Source organism: Macaca mulatta, chromosome 13, assembly GCF_049350105.2.
Source record: "Macaca mulatta isolate MMU2019108-1 chromosome 13, T2T-MMU8v2.0, whole genome shotgun sequence".
Lineage (NCBI taxonomy): Eukaryota > Metazoa > Chordata > Mammalia > Primates > Cercopithecidae > Macaca > Macaca mulatta.
Window position 1 is genome coordinate 114,382,942 of NC_133418.1, and position 24,450 is coordinate 114,407,391.

General features: G+C 55.5%; 1 protein-coding gene and 1 long non-coding RNA gene across 2 annotated transcripts in view; one reads left to right on the plus strand and one right to left on the minus strand.

Annotated features, from left to right (window-relative positions):
- Positions 1–6,196: 6,196 nt before the first annotated feature.
- Positions 6,197–24,450, minus strand: part of HPCAL1 (hippocalcin like 1) — a 123,094-nt gene continuing 104,840 nt past the window's right edge. Inside the window, exons 3-5 of the mRNA NM_001260988.1 lie at positions 12,787–13,188; positions 10,323–10,428; positions 6,197–7,075 (exon numbers count right to left, since the gene is read on the minus strand). Coding sequence (NP_001247917.1) covers positions 6,978–7,075; positions 10,323–10,428; positions 12,787–13,164 — 582 coding nt within the window. The 5' untranslated portion in view covers positions 13,165–13,188 and the 3' untranslated portion in view covers positions 6,197–6,977. The remainder of the gene's footprint in view (positions 7,076–10,322; positions 10,429–12,786; positions 13,189–24,450) is intronic.
- LOC144333912 (uncharacterized) lies at positions 14,297–23,216 on the plus strand. Its single transcript, XR_013403052.1, has 2 exons — positions 14,297–17,354; positions 20,213–23,216. It is a non-coding gene; the product is annotated as an uncharacterized LOC144333912 (long non-coding RNA).

Here is a 24,450-nt window from a genome sequence, read left to right on the forward strand (position 1 = left end):
CACAGTCACACCATCCCCACACACCGCCACACACAAACACATCACACACACAGTTATACCATCCCCCACACACCATCACACACGCAAACACACCACACACATCCATCACACACACACAGTCACACCATCCCCACACACCGCCACACACAAACACATCACACACACAGTTATACCATCCCCCACACACCATCACACACGCAAACACACCACACACATCCATCACACACACACAGTCACACCATCCCCACACACCGCCACACACAAACACATCACACACACACCATCCCCGCACACCCCCACACACGCAAACACACCACACACACACATCCATCACACACACAGTCACACCATCCCCGCACACCGCCACACACAAACACATCACACACACAGTTACACCATCCCCGCACACCCCCCCACACGCAAACACACCACACACACACATCCATCACACACACACAGTCACACCATCCCCACACACCGCCACACACAAACACATCACACACACACACCATCCCCGCACACCCTCACACACGCAAACACACCACACACACACATCCATCACACACACAGTCACACCATCCCCACACACCGCCACACACAAACACATCACACACACAGTTACACCATCCCCCACACACCGTGACACGCACACACATCACACACACATACAGTTACACCATGTCCCACACACCACCACACACACAAACACACCACACACATCCACATCACACACACACAGTCACACCATCCGCACACTCCACCACACACCCAAATACGCCACACACATCCGCAGCGCACACTATGACCATATGCCCCAGCCACACACACACCCCACAAGACACTCGCACACAGAGCACACACACGTAGTGGATGAGCCCGGTTTTGAGCCCCGAGGGCCTGGCCACCGCTGGAATAGGCCGTGGGCAGTGGCAGGGCGGGCCAGGGTCTGCCTTCCCGTGAACTGCCTTTCAGATCAGGGCACCACGGTGGAGTCCCACAGGCGGCTGGGAAGAGCCGGAGGAGCTGAGGTTTCGGGGAGCCCCACTCTGCCCTCCGGGGGCTGCCGCCCCGCCCGCGCTGGCCTCAGCCACCCCCCTCCCGAGCTCCCTCCCACCCTCCCCAGCCTCCTGCCCCAGCCAGGCTGTACCCGCCCCCGGTGCCCCTGCGCCCTGGCAGCGCCCTGCTGTGCCACGCCCCACGCTGGCCCTGGGGAGGTGTTCGCCGGATAAACAGCTGCCCTCCGGGTCCCAGGCCCACAGTGCTCCATTACCACCGTGTCTCCAGCATCACCCGGTCTCCTCTGAGACCTCTTCCCAGGCCGCAGTAAGGGAGCCCCAAGCCAAGGAGAGGGCATGCCCAGATTAAAGGAAACTGGCCTTCGCCCCAGGCCCGGCCCTGCCCTACCCCGCCCCACGCTGGGCCGGGATGCATCGCTGCCCACCCGAAGCCGGAGCCCAGGACCAGCGGGCACCAGGCCACTGCGCTGCCGTGGCGGGGTCAGAGCGGCAGGGCTGGGTGGCTGGCGACAGGTGGGACTAGCATGGGACCACTTGCCTCTCCAGCCGAGCCCCGTCCCTGCCCCACAGCTCCGTTTTCTTCTTGTTCCTTTCAGGGCCGCCAGGCCGCCTCAAGCCGGAGTCTGATCCCCGACGGCCGAGGCTCCCGCTGGCTGGCAACTCCCCGGGCGTCCGGGCTTGATTCAGCGGCGTTCAGCCCAGGGCAAGGCGGCTAGGGAAGGTCGCGTCACTTCACGGATGAGCCCAAGGCCAAACTCCTGTTTTTCTAAATACCTTTTCCTGGGCCCACCATCTCCCTCTCAGAAGCCTGAAGGTCCCGTGGGTTCTGTCTCCTCTTGGGGGCTGTGATCCTAACTGGACCCCCATTAGGGTCCCTGCTCAGGCGCACCCCTGATCTCAAGAGGCAGATAGAAGATCTAATCATATACCTGCCAAAGCACGGCAGGGAGGGGAGGGTTCCATTCGGAGTCCAGTGCCCCGCCCTGAGAAACTGGCCGCTCGCCCCTCAGGCAGTGGTGGGGAGGTGCGTTCTTTCTCCATTAGGGCGTGACCTGGCACGGGGCGGGGAGGGAGTCAGGCCTGGGTGCCACAAATGCAGTGCGTTTAAGTCTTGTTCAGGGACGCAGGGAGAAGCTCCTTCGTTTCCCTAGACACCAGGGGCCCTGAAGGAGGCCGCAGAGGGCTGGCAAGGAAACATGGACCCGGCTCCAGCCCAGCTACTGGAAGACCTTTCTGTAATTGGGGGAAGATGCACCTTGGATTTCGGAGCTGATCCTTCTTTCAATTCCTGATTCTGTCACCTCTTGCTAAGGATTTAGGACTAGTTACTTAACTTCTCTTAAACCAGCATTATAAATCTGTATCATGTGATAGTGATACCACATTGCCCGGTTGATGGGAGGTTTAAATTAGATATTTAAACAGTGTCTGTCCGAGGAAACCCTTGATGAATGGGAGCTAATGTTTTGCTAGCTCAATGCTGGTTCCCACACAGGAGGCCAGTCTTCCCAAGCAGAAAATACCCGGGGCCATATTAATTAAGGCCTAAGGTTCAGAGTAAGGGAGGTGACTGTCTTGCCCTACTAGGGGTTAATCGTGGCCTGACCAGATGAACTGTCTTGGGACTAACACCCTGTACTGCCACCCTCTCCTCCACACCCCAGGGCTTCCTTCCTTCGAGTCTAAACATTGTCCTGTCTCAGGAGTTGTTCCCATTATGCTGTGTTTACTCAGTGAGCATGGGACAACATGCAGTGAGTGTCAGGACAGGTGATGGATGGGACCATGGAGGCACCAGAGCCATTTTCCAGAGTTTCTGTTGAGTCCACACACGTAAGTCTTGCTTAGGCAGGTACATGATTAGATCTTCTGTCTATAGGATAAGGGACACTTACATACAACTCCCAAGGAACTTTAAAAACTTGGAGTGCCCGTGCAGGATGGCAAAGGGTCTGGGATCCCCTGAGGCAAGGAGAAGGCAGGACAAGAGAGAAGCTTGCAGAAGGATGGGGTTGGAGGAGGAGGAAGCAGGCCCGGGGCCAGTATTGCAAATTACCAGAGAGGGACAGGTGGAGACGCTTTCTAACGACCCCCTCGAAAGAGCCTGAGCCCAGACGAAGAAGAGACTGAAGAGGCCTCCGGCTGGGTGGGCGGCGGCGTCGACAGTTCTGGTTCACTTCCGGGTTCTTTCCCCTCTGATAGGCTGGGCTTCTTGGCACAGGGACATCTTTGGGGTTCAATTCCCTGACTTCCCAGAGAGCACTGGACTCCCAGACAAATCATACTGGCTTCTGTAAGCTCCTTGTAGGGTAGGGTCCACTAGGACCCCCATATCTACCTCCTCCACATCTGAGCAGAGGTGGTTATAATGGTTAATTTTATGTGTCAACGTGACTGGGCCATGGGGTACCCAGACATTTGGGCAAACCGATTATTCTGGGTGTGCCTGTGAGGGTGCTTTTGGATGAGTTTGACATTGGAACTGGTGACCAATGGGGGAACCAGGTGGGGTAAAGCAGATTGCCCTCCCCAATGTGGGGGGCCTCATCCACTCAGCTGAAGGCCTGAAGAGGACAAAAGGCTGAGAATTTGTTCTTTGCCTCAGTCTTGCACTGGGACATTGGCCTCCTCCTCCCTTAAGATTCAGACTGGAACTACACCATTAGCTCTCCTGGGTCCCCAGCTTGCTGACCTCTGTCTACGGGGGACAGGGCTGCTTGTTTCCTTGGGACCTCTCAGCCTCCATAATCACATAAGCCAATTCCTTATGATAAATCCATCTATCTAACCATCCATTCACCTACCCATTCACCCATCCATCCATCCACCCACTACCCACTCACCCACTCACCCGTCCATCCATCCATCCATCCATCCATCCATCCATCCACCCATCCACTTACCCACCCATCCATCCACCCGCCCACCCATCCATTCACCCATCCATCCACCCAGCCATCCATCCATCCACTCATCCATCCATCCATCCATCCATCCATCCATCCATCCATCCATCCACCCACCCACCCATCCACTTACCCACCCATCCATCCACCCGCCCACCCATCCACCCAGCCATCCATCTACCCCCAACCATTCACCCACCCATCCACCTAAACATCCATCCCACCCACCCACCCACCCACCAGCCCACCCATTCATCAACCCATCCACCCATCCATCCATCCACCCATCCATCCATCCACCCATCCATCCATCCATCCATCCACCCATCCATCCACACACCCACCCATCCATTCACCCATCCATCTACCCAGCCATCCATCCATCCACTCATCCATCCATCCATCCATCCATCCATCCATCCATCCATCCACCCACCCACCCACCCATCCACTTACCCACCCATCCATCCACCCGCCCACCCATCCATTCACCCACCCATCCACCCAGCCATCCATCTACCCCCAACCATTCACCCACCCATCCACCTAAACATCAATCCCACCCACCCACCCACCCACCGGCCCACCCATTCAGCAACCCATCCACCCATCCATCCATCCATCCATTTATCCATCCATCCATCCACACACCCACCCATCCATTCACCCACCCACCCCTGCCATCCGTGCATGTCTCCTATCACTTCTGTCCTGGAGAACCCTGACTAATGTAGCGGTCATTCCCATCTGTCCGTTGGACTCTGTCCCCATCATAAGCGAACCCTCCCCACAACAAGCACTCTTGATTTAACCTTTGCCAGTCCCAGTTAAATGTTTATAAAATTCAAGCCCTTCACTGGCTATTCTTCCAGGTGAGGCAGTGTTGCCAAAGGCACCGTCTTGCCTTTTCATAGCAAGCTAGGTCTGCCCAGGGCACCTGGCCTCCATCTCTGCACCCCACCTTGTTCCCCCATCAAGGCTTGGCGGCTCTGGGTGCGTGGGGAGTTTTACTACGAAATAGCTCTAGCAGTGCCATTGACTCAGAAGGCACTTGGCAAACAGACTCACCATTTCTATTAAAAGAGACATGGAGTCTTAAAAAATATTAAAATGACTAAAATCAACAAAATAGCTGCTGTTGCTGAAGGCCTGCTGGGAGGTAGGCTCCAAGCCATGCGCTTTGCACACGTGACATTGAGCCGCCCAGCTCCCCCCATCCCCTACAGTGAAGACACCGAGGCACAGTGAGCTGATGGCAGCTGGGCAGACGCTGTGGTGCTCGTCCTGGTAACAGAACCTCCATTCCACTCACCCCTTCCCAACCGTATGCCCTCTGGGGAAGGCGGGTGCCTCCTTGGCCAAGGGCCATCTTGACCAGCCTAAGCCAGCTGTGGCCATCACAAGGTCATTTTGTGAACGCGGGCCATGGTTTCAGCCTTGAGATGTGGGGCTGGTGGGGACGGGTTGGTGGGCGGATTCTGGAGGGTTTTCCTGTCCCTCCGTGGGAGGACAGAGACTTCCCTCGCTGCTTCTTGATGCTCGCATGTCAGCTGTACTGCCCAGAACCATGACAGCCGTTGTGGGCACCCCAGGGAGAAAGTCTGAAGTGAAAAGCTGACCGTGATTAGCCAGGCATAGTGCTGTTCACCCAAGGCCCCACTGACTCAGGAGGCTGATGCGAAAGGATTGCTGGAGCCCAGGAGGTTGAGGCCAGCCTGGGCAACATAGAGAAACCCTCTCTTAAAAAAAAAAAAAAGAAAAAAACCAAGTTGATGCCTGGGGATCCCCAGCGATGCTGTCTTTGGACCCCTCAGCAGGCGAGACCAACCCCCACTTCTTCAGCTGGGCCGCTGGGACCAGAAGCACTGACAGCAGCGGCGAAGGCTGGATGGAGAACCAGGCCTGCCACCTCTGGGGCCAGCCTGACCGCGCCCTTGACCATGGCCATCCTCTCTTGGAATGTGGTTTTCCTATGACGTGAAACCGTGGAAGGAGAAGGAAAGGGAAGGGCTGGGGGTAGGCAGAATCCTGACAGTCAGATCTGCCAAGAACAGTCATCGTTCATTTCCACAAATATTTCTTGGCATTAGGCAGATATTGAAGAACAGGCTGTGCAAGATTTATAGACGCAGGGGCAGCTGGAGGGACACGGGAGGGGCTGGGTTTACCAACAGCGGCAGCACGCAGCAGACCCATCTTGGCTGGAGCGTGCAGGGGCCACGGCCTGAGGAATGGGGGCTCCCGCGGGCAGACACAAAACTCAGAAAATGCCATTTATTGTATCATTTTAATACCGGAAATGCCAGACCAATCAACAGGGAGGACAGACCAGACACAAATGCCTGTGCTCGCGACACGGACAGGAGGATCGTCACGGCTCAGGGCACACATGCATTTCCTTAGAAACAGGCAGACAAAGAGAGCATAAATACCACACAACAGCCAGGCTCAGGGGACTGCGGGCCACAGGGGGCTGCGCTTCAAAGGCAGTCAGAGGCATTAAATACGGGACCTACACATTACACTCCACTTCACCATACATAATTTATATATTAAAAGAAAGGGGACCACAGTATCTATACGTGCAAGCGGCTGTGGTGGAGAAAATGAACGGGAGGGCAGCCATGCACGGGAGGGGCTCCCCGTCTACCCTCCTGACGCCTCGCCCCACCCTCCCCACAGAGTCACTTGGGATCACAAAATGCATGGGCCGGCCGGGGCGCAGCCTCGGGAGGTCCTGCCTGGTCTCCTCGGCATGGACCTCTGGGCTCCCCATGAGCCGGGAGGTGCCTGGAACCAAGAACACTTGAACCCTGCATGTCATCACATCCCTGGGAGTTGCCCTGGAAGGGACCGGGCCGGGCGTGAGGGGAGGAATGTCGCATTGGTCAGGCGGAGGAGGGAGGCGCAGCCGCCGGGCCGGGCAGGTGCGACGCATGCCCCAGGCCTGGGGCCCGGGAGAGCAGGAACGATTGCGGGGCATCCACTCTTGCAAGCAAAGCTTAAACGGCACGACAAGCCTGTGTTTCTCTGCAACTGTCCAGGGGCCGCTCGCTCAGAACTGACTGGCACTGCTGGGGTCGCACTGCAGCAGGCGGACGATGGAGGGGTCGCTCTTGGCACCTTTGATGAATTCTTCCAAGGACAGTTTGCCTGCAGGGGACGAGAGACATCAGGATTAGCCAGTGCTCACTGTTCTTTATGCTTCCAGAGAGGACGGGGACAGCTCTCAGGTCAGGGATGCCCCCTTCGTTCAAAGTCCTGAGCCTTCTTGAAGCTGCACGGTGTCTAGTCTCCATTCACTTTACAGGCATTTCTGAAAAAAATCCTTTTTCCTTTCCCTGCTCCCTACAATACATCAGGCACCTCAAAGGGCTTACCCAGCAGCTCAGCAGGACATAGCTGATGAGGGCCATTTAAATCCTTTTCGAAATCACCCCACACTTTGCTTATTAAGGAACATGTACATTGTGCAGAAAAATGAAGCATTTGCCTCTAACCCAATGGGTCCTCCCTGGCATCAGTGTAGACCTGCTGCTCAGGCTTGGGGTACCGAACTCATGCTCTGGACTGTTGGCCACGCAGTGAGAGGAAAACCTAGAAAAAGACTGGTCATGCTAAGGAATCAGCTGCCCCCTCATCCTCCACATCCAATGCTGGTGACAACACATCCCCTCTCCCAGGACACAGACTCGGTGACTCCACGCTGGGCGGAGTGGCCTCTGGAGGCTGGTGGCCCAGGGCAGGGCTCCATAAGGCTGGCGGGCCGAGCCGGGTGCGGGGAGGTTTTCTGACCATCTGCTCACCACAAGCAAGATAGGCTAGAAGGATTCTGCCCATTCAGACATGGCCTCAAGGGCAGGAGGGCAGGAGGGGGAGCCTCTGGCTCCGGCTGGTGGGGAAGGATGAGGTTTGAGGTTGGCTGTGTCCCGGCAGCCTGGGTCCTGGGGCAGCCCCTCCATGTGTCTGTCTGAGGCTCCGTGCTGTCAGCTGGAATCACTAGGACACTCTGCAAAATGTCTGTGCAGGCAACACAGACGCATGCAGCTAGGCCCAGCACAGGGGAAAGTGCGCAGGAGGGGCTCTTGGCTCTGGCGCATGGCAAGCCACCAACATTTCCAGGTCTCAGGATCTTCGTCTCGAAGGCGGGATAATGGGAACACCCTTCTCAAGGGCACCTGGGAGAATGCATTTGAGGACTCAGCCCAGCACTAGGATGGAGGACGCCCCTGCCCAGTAGGGCCCTGCTGGGAATTCAGCCCCTCCAGTCCACTGGCAGGCAGGGACACCTGTCCTCATGGGACCCTGGCCCAGGCTCGGGCAGGCTGGCAACTTCCAGGGCACGAACGTGATGCCTCTGGGGCCTGGGCAGCCTGCTGGCTCCAAGGGAGCCCAAACAATGCCCAGGCTAAGGGGTGCGCAGGGAGAGGGAGGGACAGCCAGGCCCTCAGCAGACAGTCCCCAGGACCCTCTGCCAATGGAGACAGCGGCTGCCAGCCTGAAGATTGGTGAGGACCATGGTCACCCCCCACACTCCACCTCTGACCACTCAGGGCAGCCAGCTGTGTGGTCATCTCCTCGGCTAGGTGTGGGGCCTCAGAGTCCATGGCCCCAGCCTCCCCATTTCCCGTCCCTGACCCCAGGCCCTCCTGTCCCAGGCCGAGAAAGAGCGGGCCAGCCCAGATGGACCTCCAGTCGGGAAAGCCAGAGCTGCCTCAGGACGACTCTGAGGCCTGCAGAGATGCCGGGAGCTTCTGAAGGCTCCACTGGCTCCTCCTGATGGAGGGCAGGGCAGGTGAGAGGGTTGCTGAGCACAGCCTGTCCCACATGTGCGGCCTGACAAGCTGAGGAGAGGGCGGCTTTAATGATACTTGTGCCCTAGAGAAACCCATCAGCCCAGCCCAGAGGCCTGGAGCAGCCGTGTGCCTTCCGGGGTAGCCAGGGAAGTTGGGGCAAACTCCAGGGCCCCATCACTCCTGAGCAGTCCCTGGAGGAGCCTTGAGGGCTGAGGACCACCCCCTGAACTGGCTCTGGCCCCTGACTGCAGCCCCACCTTCCCGGTCACTCTTCCCTCCTTGCCCCAAGCTCCAGGGACAGACGGGTCCCCTGGGCGCACAGGAGGAAGTGCTTCATCAAAGCGCAGACATTAGCAACGACCATGCCATCCAAATTCCCAATTAACCTAGAAGATGCCCTCTGAAGAGGTGGGCAGGGCCAAGCCAGGTGGCAGGTTCAGGCAGCGAGGAACCGTGGATGGCTTCCCCAGGGACACTGTGAAGTCGGGAACAACAGCCACTATTTGTGGAGTGTGAGCCCTGCTAAGAGCTTTAAGGCATCATCTCGCTGAAACCTCACAACCCCGTGGGACTGGATTCACCATCCTCACGAGGAGCGGACAGCCTTGGGAGAGTGGCAGCAGGTGCCCTGCTAGGCTGGAAGGTGGAAAACACACTTCCCATCAGCCCGAAGGCAATGCCGGGCACCAGGCAGGCTTGTTTGCTGTGTGCAGATGTTTTGAAACAGTGACCTGGCTGCCTGGAATGCTGTTTGCTGCCTACAGCTCCCCCACACCCCCTCTCCTGCTGGGGTCATGCTTAACTCACCCAAGGGCTGCACTCCAGACTTTCCACAGCAGCTTCTTGGGCATTAGCTTATCTTTTAATCCCCAGCACAACCCAGGGAGTGTTTTCTCTTCTTAAGGTTGTGTTTCTTTATTGTTCAAAAGCAAAGCAAACCTGGTGCTGTGGCTGCTCTTGACAAAGCCGGCAAGAAGAGCAGAACGGGAGGACCCCACAGCCGCCCCGACCTCACAGCCAATGCAGAGGAGGGCACTCGAGGCACAGCCTCGTCACTGCTGCTGCCACCCGCCATCTTGAGACTTGCCCTTCTACAGTGGACTGAGTCCCCACAGAGCTGCCGTAGGCGGACAAGGCGGCCGTGTTCATCCTGACAGTTCCCCTTGGACACTGGGGCCATCTGGGCAGCTTCCTCTCTCAGGATGACAGTAAGAGAAGCATGGCCAGCACCCCAGGACCCCACCACCTGGGATCCTTTGATCCCAACCCCTCCAGGTTCACGGCTGCCAGCATGCTTGCCTCCCTGCCCCTAAACATTGTACCCACGAGAATACAGGTATGCCCTGTTCTACGAGTGGGGAGACGGTGGCTCAGAGGGGCCACAAAATGCCCAGCATCACAAAGCCTTGTCACAGAGGGACCAGGACGCAGGCCGGGTGTCCCTGACTGCATCCTGCTCTTCCCTGGGCATGGCAGGTGCCAGGCAGGTCGGGGGCAGGGGTGGCCCTCAGGAGACCAAGAAGCTGCAGAGGGGAGGGGGCGCCCCAGACACGTTTTGCCACCACCGTGGCTACACACGCAGCCCCGCCCCCACCCCGCCCTACCATCGTTGTTGGTGTCCATCTGCCTGAAGATCTTGTCCGTGCGCTTCTCTGGGGTGGACTCGTCCTCCGGCATCTTCATCACAGACGACACCATCTTGTAGATGGCCTGCGAATGGGGACAATGACAGTGTGCTCAGAGGCCCAGGAGTGCGAATGGGGACAATGACAGTGTGCTCAGAGGCCCAGGAGTGCGAATGGGGACAATGACAGTGTGCTCAGAGGCCCAGGAGCTCGGGCGGGCGCAGCAAGGGTGGGCTTCTGCTCAGTCCACGACGAGGCTGGGAGAGGTTAGGGGCTCCCAGTGGTCTTCGGGACCCCTCCCCAGTGGGGAGAATGTTCCCTAGTGAACCTCACGGGTGTCTGTGTGAAGTCCAAGAGCAGAGCTGACAGAAGGGCTCTACTGGGAGGGTGAGGGTGCTGCTATCTCTGCCTGGGTGGTGGGGGAGGTAGTGCCAGGAAGGTGCCTAAGTGTCACTGTCGGGGGCTGGGAATGCTGAGGGAGAGTGGTGGTCACAGATATGTGAAATTCACCACACCGCCCACTGAGCTGTGTGCATTTTACTGCGTGGCTGTTACCCCTCAGTTTAAAAGAGACTGAGCCCCTCAAACTCACAGGGAAAGCCCCATCACCAGCCCCGACAGGACAGGAACCGGCAGCACTGGAGCCTCCATGGCCTCTTTACAGCACTGCCAGCCGAGGGCTCAGCCTGGCTGCTGGTCTCTCTGCGTGTCTCTGCCTGAGTGACCCAGCCTGGGGCACGTGCCCCTGTGCTGCTGGCGGGTGTACACGGGAGACAGTGATGGGGCAGGCGAGTGGCCACTGAGCAGAGTGACATGCGTGGGGAGGGGCAGCACTGCTGTGGGATTTTCTGAGCACTCCGTGTGAAGGAGGCTTGATAGTCTCATTCCTAAGACAAGAGACCATTTTCTCATTTTGAGAAGGAGGGAGAAACCAAGTGTCTCATGAGAAACAACACACAGCTAGCCAGGGAGCCATCGATGGCGCTGGGGGAAGCCTTTCAGGGTTTGGGGACTTGGTTTGGGGGCTGTCCCGTTTGGACAGAAGTGGCTGCTCCTCACTAGCTCGGAACAGTTCTACCAGGGCCTCAAAGTTCTGACCAAGCCGCTGTGCAGCCAGTGACAGGTACACCTATTTGCAAAGGGTAAAGGTTAACACACAGGACACGATGGGTGATTCCTGGGAAGCAGAATTCTTACTTCTGCCACTGCGTGAAGCTAAGAGCCAGAGAGCGACGACGGAACCAGAGTTCCCCAAGCCCATGTTAATTTACTCTGACGGTGTGAAAACCATCTACGTGGGAAATGGGTCGCTCACTCGTGAGGCGGCCACTGCTGGTGCAGGAGCTCACGGATTTGATACCTGCTACTGGAGGCCCACCCTGAAGTTCCGCACCATGGCACCCCCCCTTCTGAACAGTTCCATTTTTTTCTTGTTTTATTTCTGGTCTTTTTGGAGGAAGGGTCTCACTCTGTCGTCACCCAGGCTGGAGTGCAGCGGTGCAGTCATAGCTCACTGTGACCTCGGACTCCTGGGCTCAAGCAATCCTCCCACTTCAGCCTCTCAAGTAGCTGGGACTACGGGTGCATGCCATTATGCCCTGCTACTCTTTTAATTTTTTATAGAGATAGAGTCTCACTATATTGCCCAGGCTGATCTCAAACTCCTGGGCTCAAGCGATTCTCCAGCCTCAGCCTCCCAAAGGGATTACAGGCCTGGCCGTGAGGAGTTCTAGAACTGGATGCTCCTGGGCTCAGGGAGGCACTCAGGGGAATGCCAGGGAGGGGCAGCTCTACTCTCTCTCTCGCACACCTAGGTACCTGGCCAAGTGAACAAAACTTGGTTTCCTTCTGAAACATGGCCTTGCCTGCTAGAGCTGCATGAAGGCAGAGAGACGCCTCCCGAAGTGACGTCTTTCCCATGCTGGGCTGATTCTCGTGATCATTAATGCTTCAGTTTTACTGGATGACTGCGCATTCCTGGGGACATCACAAGCTATCTGTTGCATTCTCAAATCCAGGGCTTTCCCCAGGTCTTGGCAGGTACCTCTTGCAAGTAACAATAATATAATTCTTGGCCAGGCACAGTGGCCCATGCCTGTAATCCCAGCACTTTAGGAGGCTGAAGGCAGATCACCTGAGGTCCGGAGTGCGAGACTAGCCTGGCCAACATGGTGAAACCTTGTCTCTACTAAAAATACAAAAATTAGCTGGCTGCGGTGGCGTATGCTTGTAATCCCAGTTACATGGGAGGGTGAGACAGGAGAATCTCTCGAACCCGGGAGGCGGAGCTTGCAGTGAGCCGAGATCGGGCCACTGCACTCCAGCCTGGGCGACAGAGCGAGATACCGTCTCAAAAAAAAAAAAAGCCCTGGGCTGGGAGCTGGGAGCTGGGAGGGGACCTGGGCCCCCGCGTGGTGAGACCCGGGGCCTCGGGCGCCGGTACCTGCACGATCTCCAGCATCTCGCTGCGGCTGATGTAGCCGTTGCCGTCCAGGTCGTACATGCTGAAGGCCCACTTGAGCTTCTGCTCCAGCTTGCCCCGCGAGGTCACGCTCAGCGCAATGATGAACTCCCGGAAGTCGATGGTGCCGTCGCCGTTGGTGTCGAAGGTGCGGAAGACGTGCTCGGCGAACTTGGAAGCGTCGCCGTAGGGGAAGAAGTTGGCGTAGATCTTCTTGAACTCGTCCACGGTCAGGTGGCCGGTGGGGCAGTCCTTGAGGAAGCCCTTGTACCACTCCTGCAGCTCGTGGTCGGTGAACTCCGTGTTCTCCCGCAGGTCCTGCAGCACCTCGGGCCGCAGCTTGCTGTTCTGCTTGCCCATGGCGGCTGGCGGCGGCGACTACACCTGCAAGACAGGAGGTTAGCCGGGGACGCCACCCACGGCCACGGAGCAGGGCTGAGCCATGGGCCGGAGAGACCACATAAGCCCATCGCTGTGCAGGCACTGCGATTCAGCAACTCCCGGGTCCCCCATCGGAAGGCATGCCACTATTTTATGGACCACCAAGAAGGCCAAGAGACCCTAATTAAATCACGACAGCCCACCCTCACACTGCGGGACATATTCTCCATATTGGAGAATGTGGAAATGTGGGGAAAAAATACAACTTAACATCAGTGGAACAGGGCATCATCCGGTGCTCACCAGGGGTTGTACAAGAGGCGAAGATTAAAAATCAGTTCTTACTTTCATCCCCCTCCTCAGCTCCAGGCAAAGTGGCCACCTCAGCCGCATCCCAGACTCTTTGGAGCAGTTCTTCCCTTTTTCAGGCATCACATTATATTTTTATCTTTAGAATAGGTGTCTAGAAACTTTCAGGGAGTCACCCCCCAACCCTCTTTGTTTATTTGTTTTGAGACAGAGTTTCGCTCTTGTCGCCCAGGCTGCAGTGCAGTAGCAGGATCACAGCTCACTGTAACCTCTGCCTCCTGGGTTCAAGCGATTCTCCTGCCTCAGCCTCCTGAGTAGCTGGGATTAAAGGCACGCACCACCATGCCCAGCTAATTTTTTGTATTTTTAGTAGAGACGGGGTTTCACCATGTTGGCCATGCTGGTCTCGAACTCCTGACCTCAGGTGATCCACCTGCCTTGACCTCCCAAGGTGCTGAGATTACAGGTGTGAGCCACTGTCCCCAGCCACCCTCTTTATTTTGCCTTTGATAAACTCCCCTGGGTGGGAGGAGGATCTGGAATTAGCTCTAGGCAGTAAATGATGCTCTGAATGGAACCAGGAAAAAATGAGGCACCTGTGGGAACCAGGAACTGCTCTGCTGGAAACCATCCCCCAGGGTGGTTCTCCACGAGGCCTGAATGCAAGATTGATTAACCGCCATTAACACGGCTGCCACTGCACCGCCTCACGTTACCTTCTTACATTCACAGTTAACATATATACAGGGCATGATAATTTTTGAAGTACATGTAAGAATGAGAAATAAGATGTCTCCTACTGTAGCCCCAGTGGTAACTACTTTGAACTCTGTCTATGTTTGTGAATTCCAAACAGTAGGCACCAGCTCTCCATTATGAAAGGTAAGACAGACCACCCACACTGCCCACCACTTCCTTTCTTCTCTGCCTCCATCCCAGGTTATTTTTTTGAGACGGAGTCTTGCTCTGTTGCCCAGGCTGGAGTGTGTAATGGCGTGACCTTGGCTCACTGCAACCTCCACCTCCTGGGTTCAAGCAATCCTCCCAACTCAGCCTCCCAAGTAGCTAGGATTATAGGCGTGCACCACCACGCCTGGCTATTTATTTATTTATTTATTTATTTTTGTATTTTTAGTAGAGACAGGGTTTCACACTATGTTGGCCAGGCTGGTCTCAAACTCCTGACCTCAAGTAATTCACCTGCCTCGGCCTCCCAAAGTGCTAGGATTACAGGTGTGAGCCACCACGCCCGGCCCATCCCAGGTTTTATAGTACATACGTGTTTTTGTTTTTACTTATCCTCTCTATATCAATCAATCAATTAATTTATTATCTATCTATTTATTTATTTATTGAGACAGGCTCTCACTGTCACCCCGGCTGCAGTGTGTGATCATGGCTCACTGAAGCCTTGACCTCTAGTGCTCAAGCGATCCTCCCACCTCAGCCTCCTGAGTAGCTGGGACTACAGGCACACACCACCGCACCCAGTTAATTTTTTTTTTTTTTTTTGTAGAAATGGGGCCTCACTATTTTGCCCAGGCGGCTCTCAAGCTCCTGGCTTCAAGCACTCCTCCCGCCCTGACCTCTCAGTGTGTTGGGACTACAGCCGAGAGCCAAGATGCCAGGCGTTTTTACTTATCTTTATGACTTTATCTTTCAAAATTACTCACACACATTCCCTTTGACCCAGCCATCCCACTTCCAGAAACATCTGATGACACTCCCACCAGTGCAAATAATCTGTGCAGGCGGCCATTGCCTACGTGGTCGGTAACAGCAAACTACTCAGGTGCCCATCTTATGTACTCATAAGAAATAATCTTCAAGGTGTATTTCTTTTTTTTTTTTTTTGAGACGGAGTCTCGCTGTGTCGCCCAGGCTGGAGTGCAGTGGCCGGATCTCAGCTCACTGCAAGCTCCGCCTCCCGGGTTTTTACGCCATTCTCCTGCCTCAGCCTCCCGAGTAGCCGGGACTACAGGCGCCCGCCACCTCGCCCGGCTAGTTTTTTGCATTTTTTAGTAGAGACGGGGTTTCACCGTGTTAGCCAGGATGGTCTCGAACTCCTGACCTCGTGATCCGCCCGTCTCGGCCTCCCAAAGTGCTGGGATTACAGGCTTGAGCCACCGCGCCTGGCCTTCAAGGTGTATTTCTATGTGGAAAGAGAAGCTGCACAACAGTATGCAGAGCTTGTTACCATTTATGAAAAAAGAAGACAAACATAAGTGCTTGTGTGTGTTTGTGCTCTGGAAGGGCTTGTGAGGAAAGGATAACATTGGCCGGGGAGGAGAGATGGCTGGGTGGACGTGGGCCCTGCGGACTTTTTATTAAGAGAGAAGGATCCTTCCCTCCTCCTGGCCAGTTAAGCCCAGCTCTGGATGTACAGCCACAGGAGGCCAGCCTCTCCAACTGCAGTTTGCCCCAGACAAGGACAAACATGGCCCCTGTTTCGTGGAGGAGTTGAGCAATCACATCAGACCTAGAACAATGTGCAGATGGGGGACCCCTGCACCCCCTGCCTCCACCATCCAGGAATGTGACCCACCCTGGGGCTTGGGGATGACGCCTGCCAGCATGCTTCAAAGGGCTCAGAAAAGTCCTGGTTCTAACATGCAGCTAGTTCACTTTGGAAACTCAATTAATTCACAAGATGAAATGGCCATAGAGACTTCTACATGAAAAAAAAAGGGAATGTAAAATCAAAAGATCACTATTACCAAAATATCTGACAGAAGAGAAAAAACAACCAAGATGCTACTGAGGTTTTTGGTTTGTTTGGAGAGATAGGGATCTTGCTATGTTGCCCAGGCTGCTCAAACTCCTGGCCTCAAAGTGATCCTCCCACTTCGGCCTCCCAGAGTGCCTGACAAGACTGCTATCCTGTTGGAAGAGCTCCGGACCTGGCTTGGAGATGTAGGCTTCCTCTGGATTCTGCTGTCACTGATGGCTCTCGGGTTTCACCCAGGTGAGCTCTGGAGTCCTTCCCGTGTTGCCTCAGCGGATCCCAGACAGCTCTGTGTCCAGAGACCCCCCCTCCGGCTGTCAGCGCTGTGTCCCCCAGAAATGCACAGTGCCCAGGGCATAGCTCACTGGGGCATTTCCAATTCCTAGGCCCAGATGCATGGGTTGAATCATGTCCCCGCTAAAAGATGCTGAAGTCTTAACTCCCAGTATCTGTGAATGTGAAATAGGGTCTTTGCGAGGACCTATTTGCAAAGGTAGCCTGAGGACCTGAGGGAACCTTGACTGCCACTGTGCCCCGACGTGGTGGGAACCCTCCTGACCACTGAGTTGAGGGCCTGGGCCATTGTGAAGGACCAGCCTTGCGTGGCACCTGCGGGAGAAGCCACAGATGGACAGCAGAAGGACAGGTGGAGGATGGACGCCCGGCCGGAGGCCCTGCAGCACCCGTGGTGGCTTCTCCTGTGCTTTCTGCCCTGGCCCTCAGGTTGCCGTGTGGGGCCACTGAGTTGGCAAAGACGCACACGCGTGCAGCCCATGGAGCTCGCTGGTGTTCACGTGTTACTTCCACAAACAAGTCCCGGTGGCACCGAGCCAGACTCCAGGGCGCAGGGGAAAGCACTGAGTGTGGACTTAGAGCCAGCTCCACCCATCCATGCTCGGGGGACCTCGGGGAGGTGGTCAACTTCCTGGAGCTCTGGACTCCCCCCTGAATAACGGAAGGCAGGGTGGTCGTGATGATGAAGAGGAGGCCTGGGGCACCCAGCCAAACCGCATGTGGCTCCTTCACCATGCAGAAGCTTTTCCAGAACCTCCTGTGTGTCAGAGGGAGTGCAGACTGTGAACAAAACTCATACGGTCCCTGCCTCGGGGGTCGATGCCACACGGGGAGCACGGCGGTGAGGAGGAGAGGGGGGGTGGCTCATAGGCGGGGCAAGGATCTGGGGGTGGCTGCCCCAGAGAACCCCCAAACTGATAGAACTTGGCAAGTGTCCTAGGAGCGCTTATAAGGACGAGGAATAACTGGTTCTTTGGGAAGGGAGGGATGGGGGTGGGGCACCTGGGAGGTTGAGCTAAGCTGCAGAGCAGGCAATGACCTCTCAGCCCCTCCAGCTCCCGGAGTCAGGCCAGTGAGTGGCAAAACCTCTAGACAAGCAGCTGCAGCAGGTTGCCTGAGGCTCCCAGGCAGCATGAAGGCCACACCCAGCCCAGGGCCAGACCTCTCCGAGTCTGCAGAACCAGGCAGGGGCTGACCCACAGGGCTGTCCCGCTCCGCGCTATGTCCCCCAGAGCACTGAGACTCAAGATGCGGCATCCACAAACCCTGCACACCTCCGCTTGGTCAGTCCTAGGCTTCAAAAGGGCGCCCATTTTCCCATCCCTTCATCAGCTCAGCTGCTCTCAAGGCTTTCTACTGTCCACACTCCTCTTAACTTGTGGCATTCTTGCAGCCAGCATCTGGAGGGGAAACCAGGGTTTGTCTAAGGCATCTCTAGTTCAGCCTCCTGCCTGATGCTGTAATAGCAGCAGCGCACGTGCACAATGGACCAGTGCATGAGGAGGCTTCATTCTGCACCTGCTTGTCCTCACTCCTCACTCCTTTCAGCTGAAACGTGATGACGTTCCTCCCGGCAGCGTGTCCGTGTGTGGTTTAAGGGGATGGCATCGTACTCCTCTCTGGCATGTGGCCAGAGAGAACCAGCTGTGAGCAGAATGAGACAGCTGCCACTATGGCCTCAACTGTGCCTCCCCCAAATTCCCATGTTGAAGTCCTAACCCCAGGTCCCTCAGAATGGGACTGTACTTGGAGACAGTCTTTAAAGAGGTCATTAAGTTAAAATGAGGTCACCAGGGTAGGCCCTAATTCAGTTTGACTGGTGTCCTTATAAGAAGAGATGAGGACACAGACACACAGGGGAAACCGTGTGAAGACACAGCGAGATGGGGGCCATCTGCAATCCCAGGAGAGAGGCCTCTGAAGGAACCAACCCTGCCAACACCCAACCCTGCCAATACCTTGGACTTCTGGCCTCCAGACCATGAGAAAACAGAGTTCTGCAGCATAAGTGCCCAGTGTGCAGTCCCGTGTTACAGCAGCACAGCAGCCACCCTTGGGGAACTGACCTGCGGCTGACAAACGTGTGTTATCGGTGTCTATGGGGCAGGAGTGATGCCAGGCGCCTGACCTGCTCTCAGCAGGGACAGTCAGAAGCAGCACCCGTGGCCTGTGGAGCCCATTTTGTCAGACACTTTACCTATTAGTCATGCTTCACCATAAGTAAACCAACCCTGGGAGAGCCCCAGAGCCTCTGAGAGGAAAAGCCAGGGCTCAGACCAGGCGGCCCGGCTGCCCTCCCCAGGCCTTGCATGGGCAGCAGAGGGGAGGCTGGGCCGGGCAAGGGTGATGTGGTGATGGACACATTGTTGGCTAATGGCAGGCCCTTTCTGCCTGATTTGCACCCCTGCATTTTTCATTATCAAAATGAGCCACCTTCTGTGAAGTTGTAGGCCCTGGGAGCTGAGGATCGCTGCCTTAAGAATCCACTCACCTCAATGAAAATAAAATCACTGCTCAGAACGAAGGGAGCGATTTATCCCAGAATGGATCCGTGATTTCTGTTCTTACCGATCCCATTGGACTGCCAAACTCATAACATTTATCTGCCTGAAATCACAGATGTGTATAGAAAGGGAGGTACCAGATTAGGGGCAGTGCCAAACCCAGTGAGCACACCGTAAGAAGATAACAGGCGGAGTGCATCATGGTCTGCTGGGGAGAAGCTCCCTGCATTCCCAGCACCTTCCTGCATGTGCCAGAGGGCAGACGTGTGAGCCTGTGGCCTCCTGCCTCACTCAGCACCTCCTCTGGAAGTGCTTCCTACCCTTCGTCCTCTCCCAGGTGACCCAGCTGGGCCTGGCACAGGGAGGTGTCTGTGTTGGGTGAATGGACACTCTTGCTGTGGTTGCAGTTGCTGTGTATACACACATGCACAAGCACCTGCTTTAAGGTTTGGCTAACCAGAGGCAGGGAGGTTTGGACAAAGCTGGTATCCCAGCGTGACTCACTTTCGGAATGCAAGGGAGAGAATTCAAGCCTCACAGAGAGGAGTGACACCAGCCAGGAACCTCTGAGCTGTGTCCCAGGAGCCCAAGGGACCTTCCTAAGGCTTTGGGGGTCCACAGGATGGGCAGGGGAGGAGGAAGGACTCTGGGCCTCCAGGCCCAGCACTGACCGGAGCAGCAACCCTCTGATGTTTCTGCATCCATTCTCTTTTAAAGAAAGGATTCTGCTGACACAAGCAAAGTCTGATGCCAAGACCTGCTCATCCTAAGTTTCTAGGTCTAGCAGCATAAACACAACAGAAGAATGCGGAGGCAGAAGAGTGTAGGGACCCCCAAATAGTACAATACCTTTGCCCCTTCGTTTTGAAAAAATCCCCACCCCAACAAGGAGAACAAGAACAAGAAAAGAAAGGCTGTGCCTATGACCTTGATCACATCCACAAGGCGGTATCTATGTCCCCAAGCCCCAACACACATCAGCGGGAAGTGGGCAGGGAGATGGCAAATAGCTGAGCAGGGAGGGGGGCCAGGGAAGAGAAACAGGGCAACTAGGGCCCCAACATTCCAGAAGGGTCAGGGATAGGGGGTCCTCAGAGCCTCAGGAGGTGTGGGAGGCAGAGTCTGAAGGAATGTGCAAGAATACAGCCTGTGCCGAGACCATGTGCTCCTCTTACCCTGTTGCCTTTTCTTCCAGGGCACACAGCTGGACTACATTTCCCAGCCTCCCTCGCAGCCAGGTGGCACCATGTGACTACACTCTGGCCAATGGGATGTGGACAGAGTGATGACCACACTTCTGGCCTGGGCCTCCATAACTCTCAGGGCAGCCCTTGCTCCACGCGCCCTTTCCTGCCCTTTCTTGCTGGACACCTGGAAGCAGAATATCCAGGGGAAGACTTGGAGGCCCCAGAGGGCACAGACCCTAAAGCATTTCTCAACCAGACTTTCTCATCTGAACCACAGCCACAGTCAATGACTGGCATGCCCATTTCCCCAACCAGTCATGTGCCTAAAGACGGTGCATAACTGGTTTCGTTCCAGGTGTGCAGGAGGAAAGTTATTCCCTGCACGCCATGATGCCTTTGCTATGAGTCCTTGATTCCCTCCTGGAATCTGGCTGAGAAAGGCTGTGAGACGAAAGACCCACTAAAAAGAAGAACCTTAAGTCCTTGCGTGACTGCGTGGAATAGAACCTTCATCTCCTGCGGTGACATCCCACTGCCACACATCAGGAGACACCACTTCATCGGGCCAGGCAGAGATTGGCACTTGCTTCTTACAGCAATTAGCCACCCCTGACCAACAGAAAGCCCTGTCCTGCGACTCAGCAGTCAGGTAACCACCCCTACCCCAGCCCCATCTCCCAAGCGGGGCGGGGGAGGAATCTTCTCTGGAAAGACGCTGGACAGGAGAACCACAGGCCCAGAGGAAGGCTGGTGAGGAACCCACAGAAGATGAGTGAGTTGAGGGAAGTCCGCCCTCTCCAGTCTACCTCCCCGCCCTGAGCAAGCGGGTAGCCAGCCGGGATCAGCCCCCCAGCAGGGGACTGAAGGATCTTTCTCCAGGGAAGTGGAAACTTCAGCCTGTCCTTGGGGCCTGGTGCGCGGCTGGGTGCTCGGTGTATTCCAGGCTGTTGGGCCCTCTGAGTGCCGAATCCTGGGCTGAGGCTGAGCGCTGGGATGTCAGTCCCCAGTCACCAGCTCCCTGAGGGGCTTAAGTTATGGTGTAGGTGTGCCCAGGATGGGGCATAAAAAGTGAATAAAGTGGGGCTCCAGAGGAGTCACTCATTCCCGGGGCACTCAGCGACTTGCCTAGAACAATGGCATTTGGAATCACAACTGAATGACAAGGAGGATTTCAAAGGCTGCAAGAGGCCCGGTCCCCGTAGGCCACATCCAGGGGAGGACGCAGTGAAGATTCTAGGAGCTGGGAAAGTGGGCCTCTGCTGGCTAGGTCACTCCTAGCTCCACCTTAGGGACAAGGGACCGAGGCTTTGGTGGAGTGGTGGGCTGTGGACCCAGCAGCTCTGAGTGGAGAGCCCACCTCCTTCCCGTTGTCCTGTAACCTCCCCTGGGCCCTGTCCGTGCCAAGACCATGAGCAGCCACAGAGGCCGCCCAGGGTGCTGCCGGCTGGTGTCCAGTGCTCTCCTCACCCTTAGACTTGCTCACCAGGACAGCATCGCAAGATGGCCTCCCCACTGGAACTTTTTTTTTTTTTTTGAGACGGAGTCTTGCTCTGTCGCCCAGGCTGGAGTGCAGTGGCCGGATCTCAGCTCACTGCAAGCTCCGCCTCCCGGGTTCACGCCATTCTCCTGCCTCAGCCTCCCGAGTAGCTGGGACTACAGGCGCCCGCCACCTCGCCCGGCTAGTTTGAGCCACCGCGCCCGGCCCCCACTGGAACTTTTATGAAACTGGTAAATGGAGCCCCTGAATGCCAAATGAAGGTGACGGCTGCACACACGCTCCCAGTCACTCACTGGGATGGCCAGCGTGTACTTATTAACAAGGGCCCAGATGAAACATGTAATCTGAAGGACCTCATTTTAGCTCTCTCCTGGAGGCTGTCGGGCCCGACACAGGCTGCCTCACAAGAAGCGGGGGGCGGGGGCGTGCTGCATGCCGCTGTGACCCGTCTGTCATTCATTAAGCAAAGGAGCCAACCTTATTGGTGCTTGGCTGTCTAGTAAGACTACTGAGAAAAATCTAGCCTTTCTGCAGAGACAGAAAGCCACCACTCACGTTTCCCGGCAGAAACGGCCACCTGGCTCCAGTAATTAGGCAAACCCAGCCTTTATTTCTCAAGAAGTCTTACTTTCATCTCCGAGGAGGATGGTGGGGTAAGGAATGGGGGACCCAGGGGAGGGCAGTGTATTTGAGAGCAGAGCCATCTCCTGCTTGGCTTAAAAAGATTCATATTGAAGCAGTGCTCGGATCAAATTAGTAACAGTTGTCTGAGGGCATCAGAGATGATGTTTTAATTCACGGTGATGGAAACACGGGAGAGGGAGTTAATGCGTCACTCAGAGCCACCTCTCTGGTTCTCAGTTACCCTGTTATTGTTCTTAATCTGCTAAATTGTAATTAAAAAAAAAAAAAAAAAAGAAGAAGAGGAACAAGGAAAGAAATGTAAACACGTAGCGGGGGAGCCCTGTGAGGAATAGTTAACCCAGAGTCGGTACTGCCTGTACATTAAAGCCTGTTTAGTGGCATAATTCTAGCAGCTGCTCAGTGAGGCTCCTGGGAACCGATGGCTTGACTGTCCTGTTGCTCCCACCTCAGTGCCGGCTGATGGCATTGGTTGGCATCTCATCCCATCGCTCCGAGATGCTTTCATCAGTCAGATCTCCGAAGCTTTCCAGGCCAACCAGACTCTGAGATACTTTGAGGGAAGGCAATCAGAGAGGTGGGGAACACCAAAAGCTTATGAAAGACCCAGGCTGGCCTGGGTGCCATGGCTCACACCTGTCATTCCAGCACTTCAGGAGGCCAAGACAGTGGATTGCCAGAGCTCAGGAGTTCAAGACCAGTCTGAGCAACATAGCGAAACCCTGTCTCTACTAAAAATATAAAAAATTAGCTGGGCGTGGTGGCATGCACCTGGTAGTCCCAGCTACTCGGGAGGCTGAGGCAGGAGAATTGCTTGAACCCGGAAGGTGGAGGTTGCAGTGAGCCGAGATCGTGCCACTGCACTCCAGCCTGGGTGACAGAGCGAGACTCTGTCTTAAAAAAAAAAAAAAAAAAAAAAAAAAAAAGCAGTCTCAGGAAAAGACTGGAGAGGCGTTCATTGTGAATTTCGAGGAATCAGAGGGCTCAGCCCATTTGAGATGAGAGCTTATTCTGCCTGGGGTGGAACAGGAAGGTGGAAGGCAGAAGGGGCCGGTGGAAGACAAGCAGGTTTGTGCTCTTTCTTATCTAGCATCCAACCCAGTTCTTTCTCTCAGTGACCACTGGACCCACACAGCTCCTGCAGCTAAGCCCTTCTCCTAGGGTTGACTGCATTTTTCAGAGCAGCTCGGGCCTGTGTCCTTCTTTCCTCCAAATAAGCAAGTGAGTCAAGTTGCCTGTAGCCTTAGCTTCCCGGTAGTTCTCCAACAAGGGGCCAGTTCTGCCCCTGGGTGATTGCGGGGAGGCTGTGCCGGCTGCCAGGACCCAGGTGCATGCAGGGAGGAGCCGATGCATCTGGGACCATCCAGGCTGAAGTGTGGCTGGGCCGACACTAGAGGGCGCTGTTGAACAGGCTCCCAGGGTCTGAGCTGAGATCCCGCCCCTCTCAGGTGCTTCCGCGTCTCCCCCTATAAGCTATGGCTGCTTTGTCCACTACGGTCACCACCAGCCACACGTGGCTAATGAGCACATAAACGGTCGCCAGTCTGAACTCATATATGTGCCCCTAGTGTAAAATACACGCTGGATTTTGACGACTTCATGTGGGAAAAAAAATGACAAAATATCTCATTAATCCTTTTTCTTTCTTGATTACATGTGAAATGGTAAATGATACCATTTGGGATCTAATGGGTTAAATCAAACAAGTTTCAAATTTCATCTTTTTTACTTTTCAGTGTGGCTATAGAAAAAGTTACAATCACATAGGTATGTGTCTCCTACTATATTTCCCATGGGCAGTGCTGGGTAGAAGCAGCATTCACTGGGTGATACCAGGGACCCTGGATCTGGGGCCACCAAACAGGGACTCTTCAAGCTCATTAGCATCCTGTGGTATCCTTTATTTATTCACTCGTTAGTGCCCTTGAATGAAAGATCATGGTGTTCGTATTTCACAGTTACCTGTGAGTCCCACACGGTTCTCTTCTCAGCAGAGAGAGCTAGCCTGAGAACGCTGGCAGAGGCCAGCTGCAATGCGGACCCCAGGTCTGACCCCAGCTAAGGAGTGAGGCTGGTGGGGAGGGGCTGCAGAAGGAAGAGGTTCCT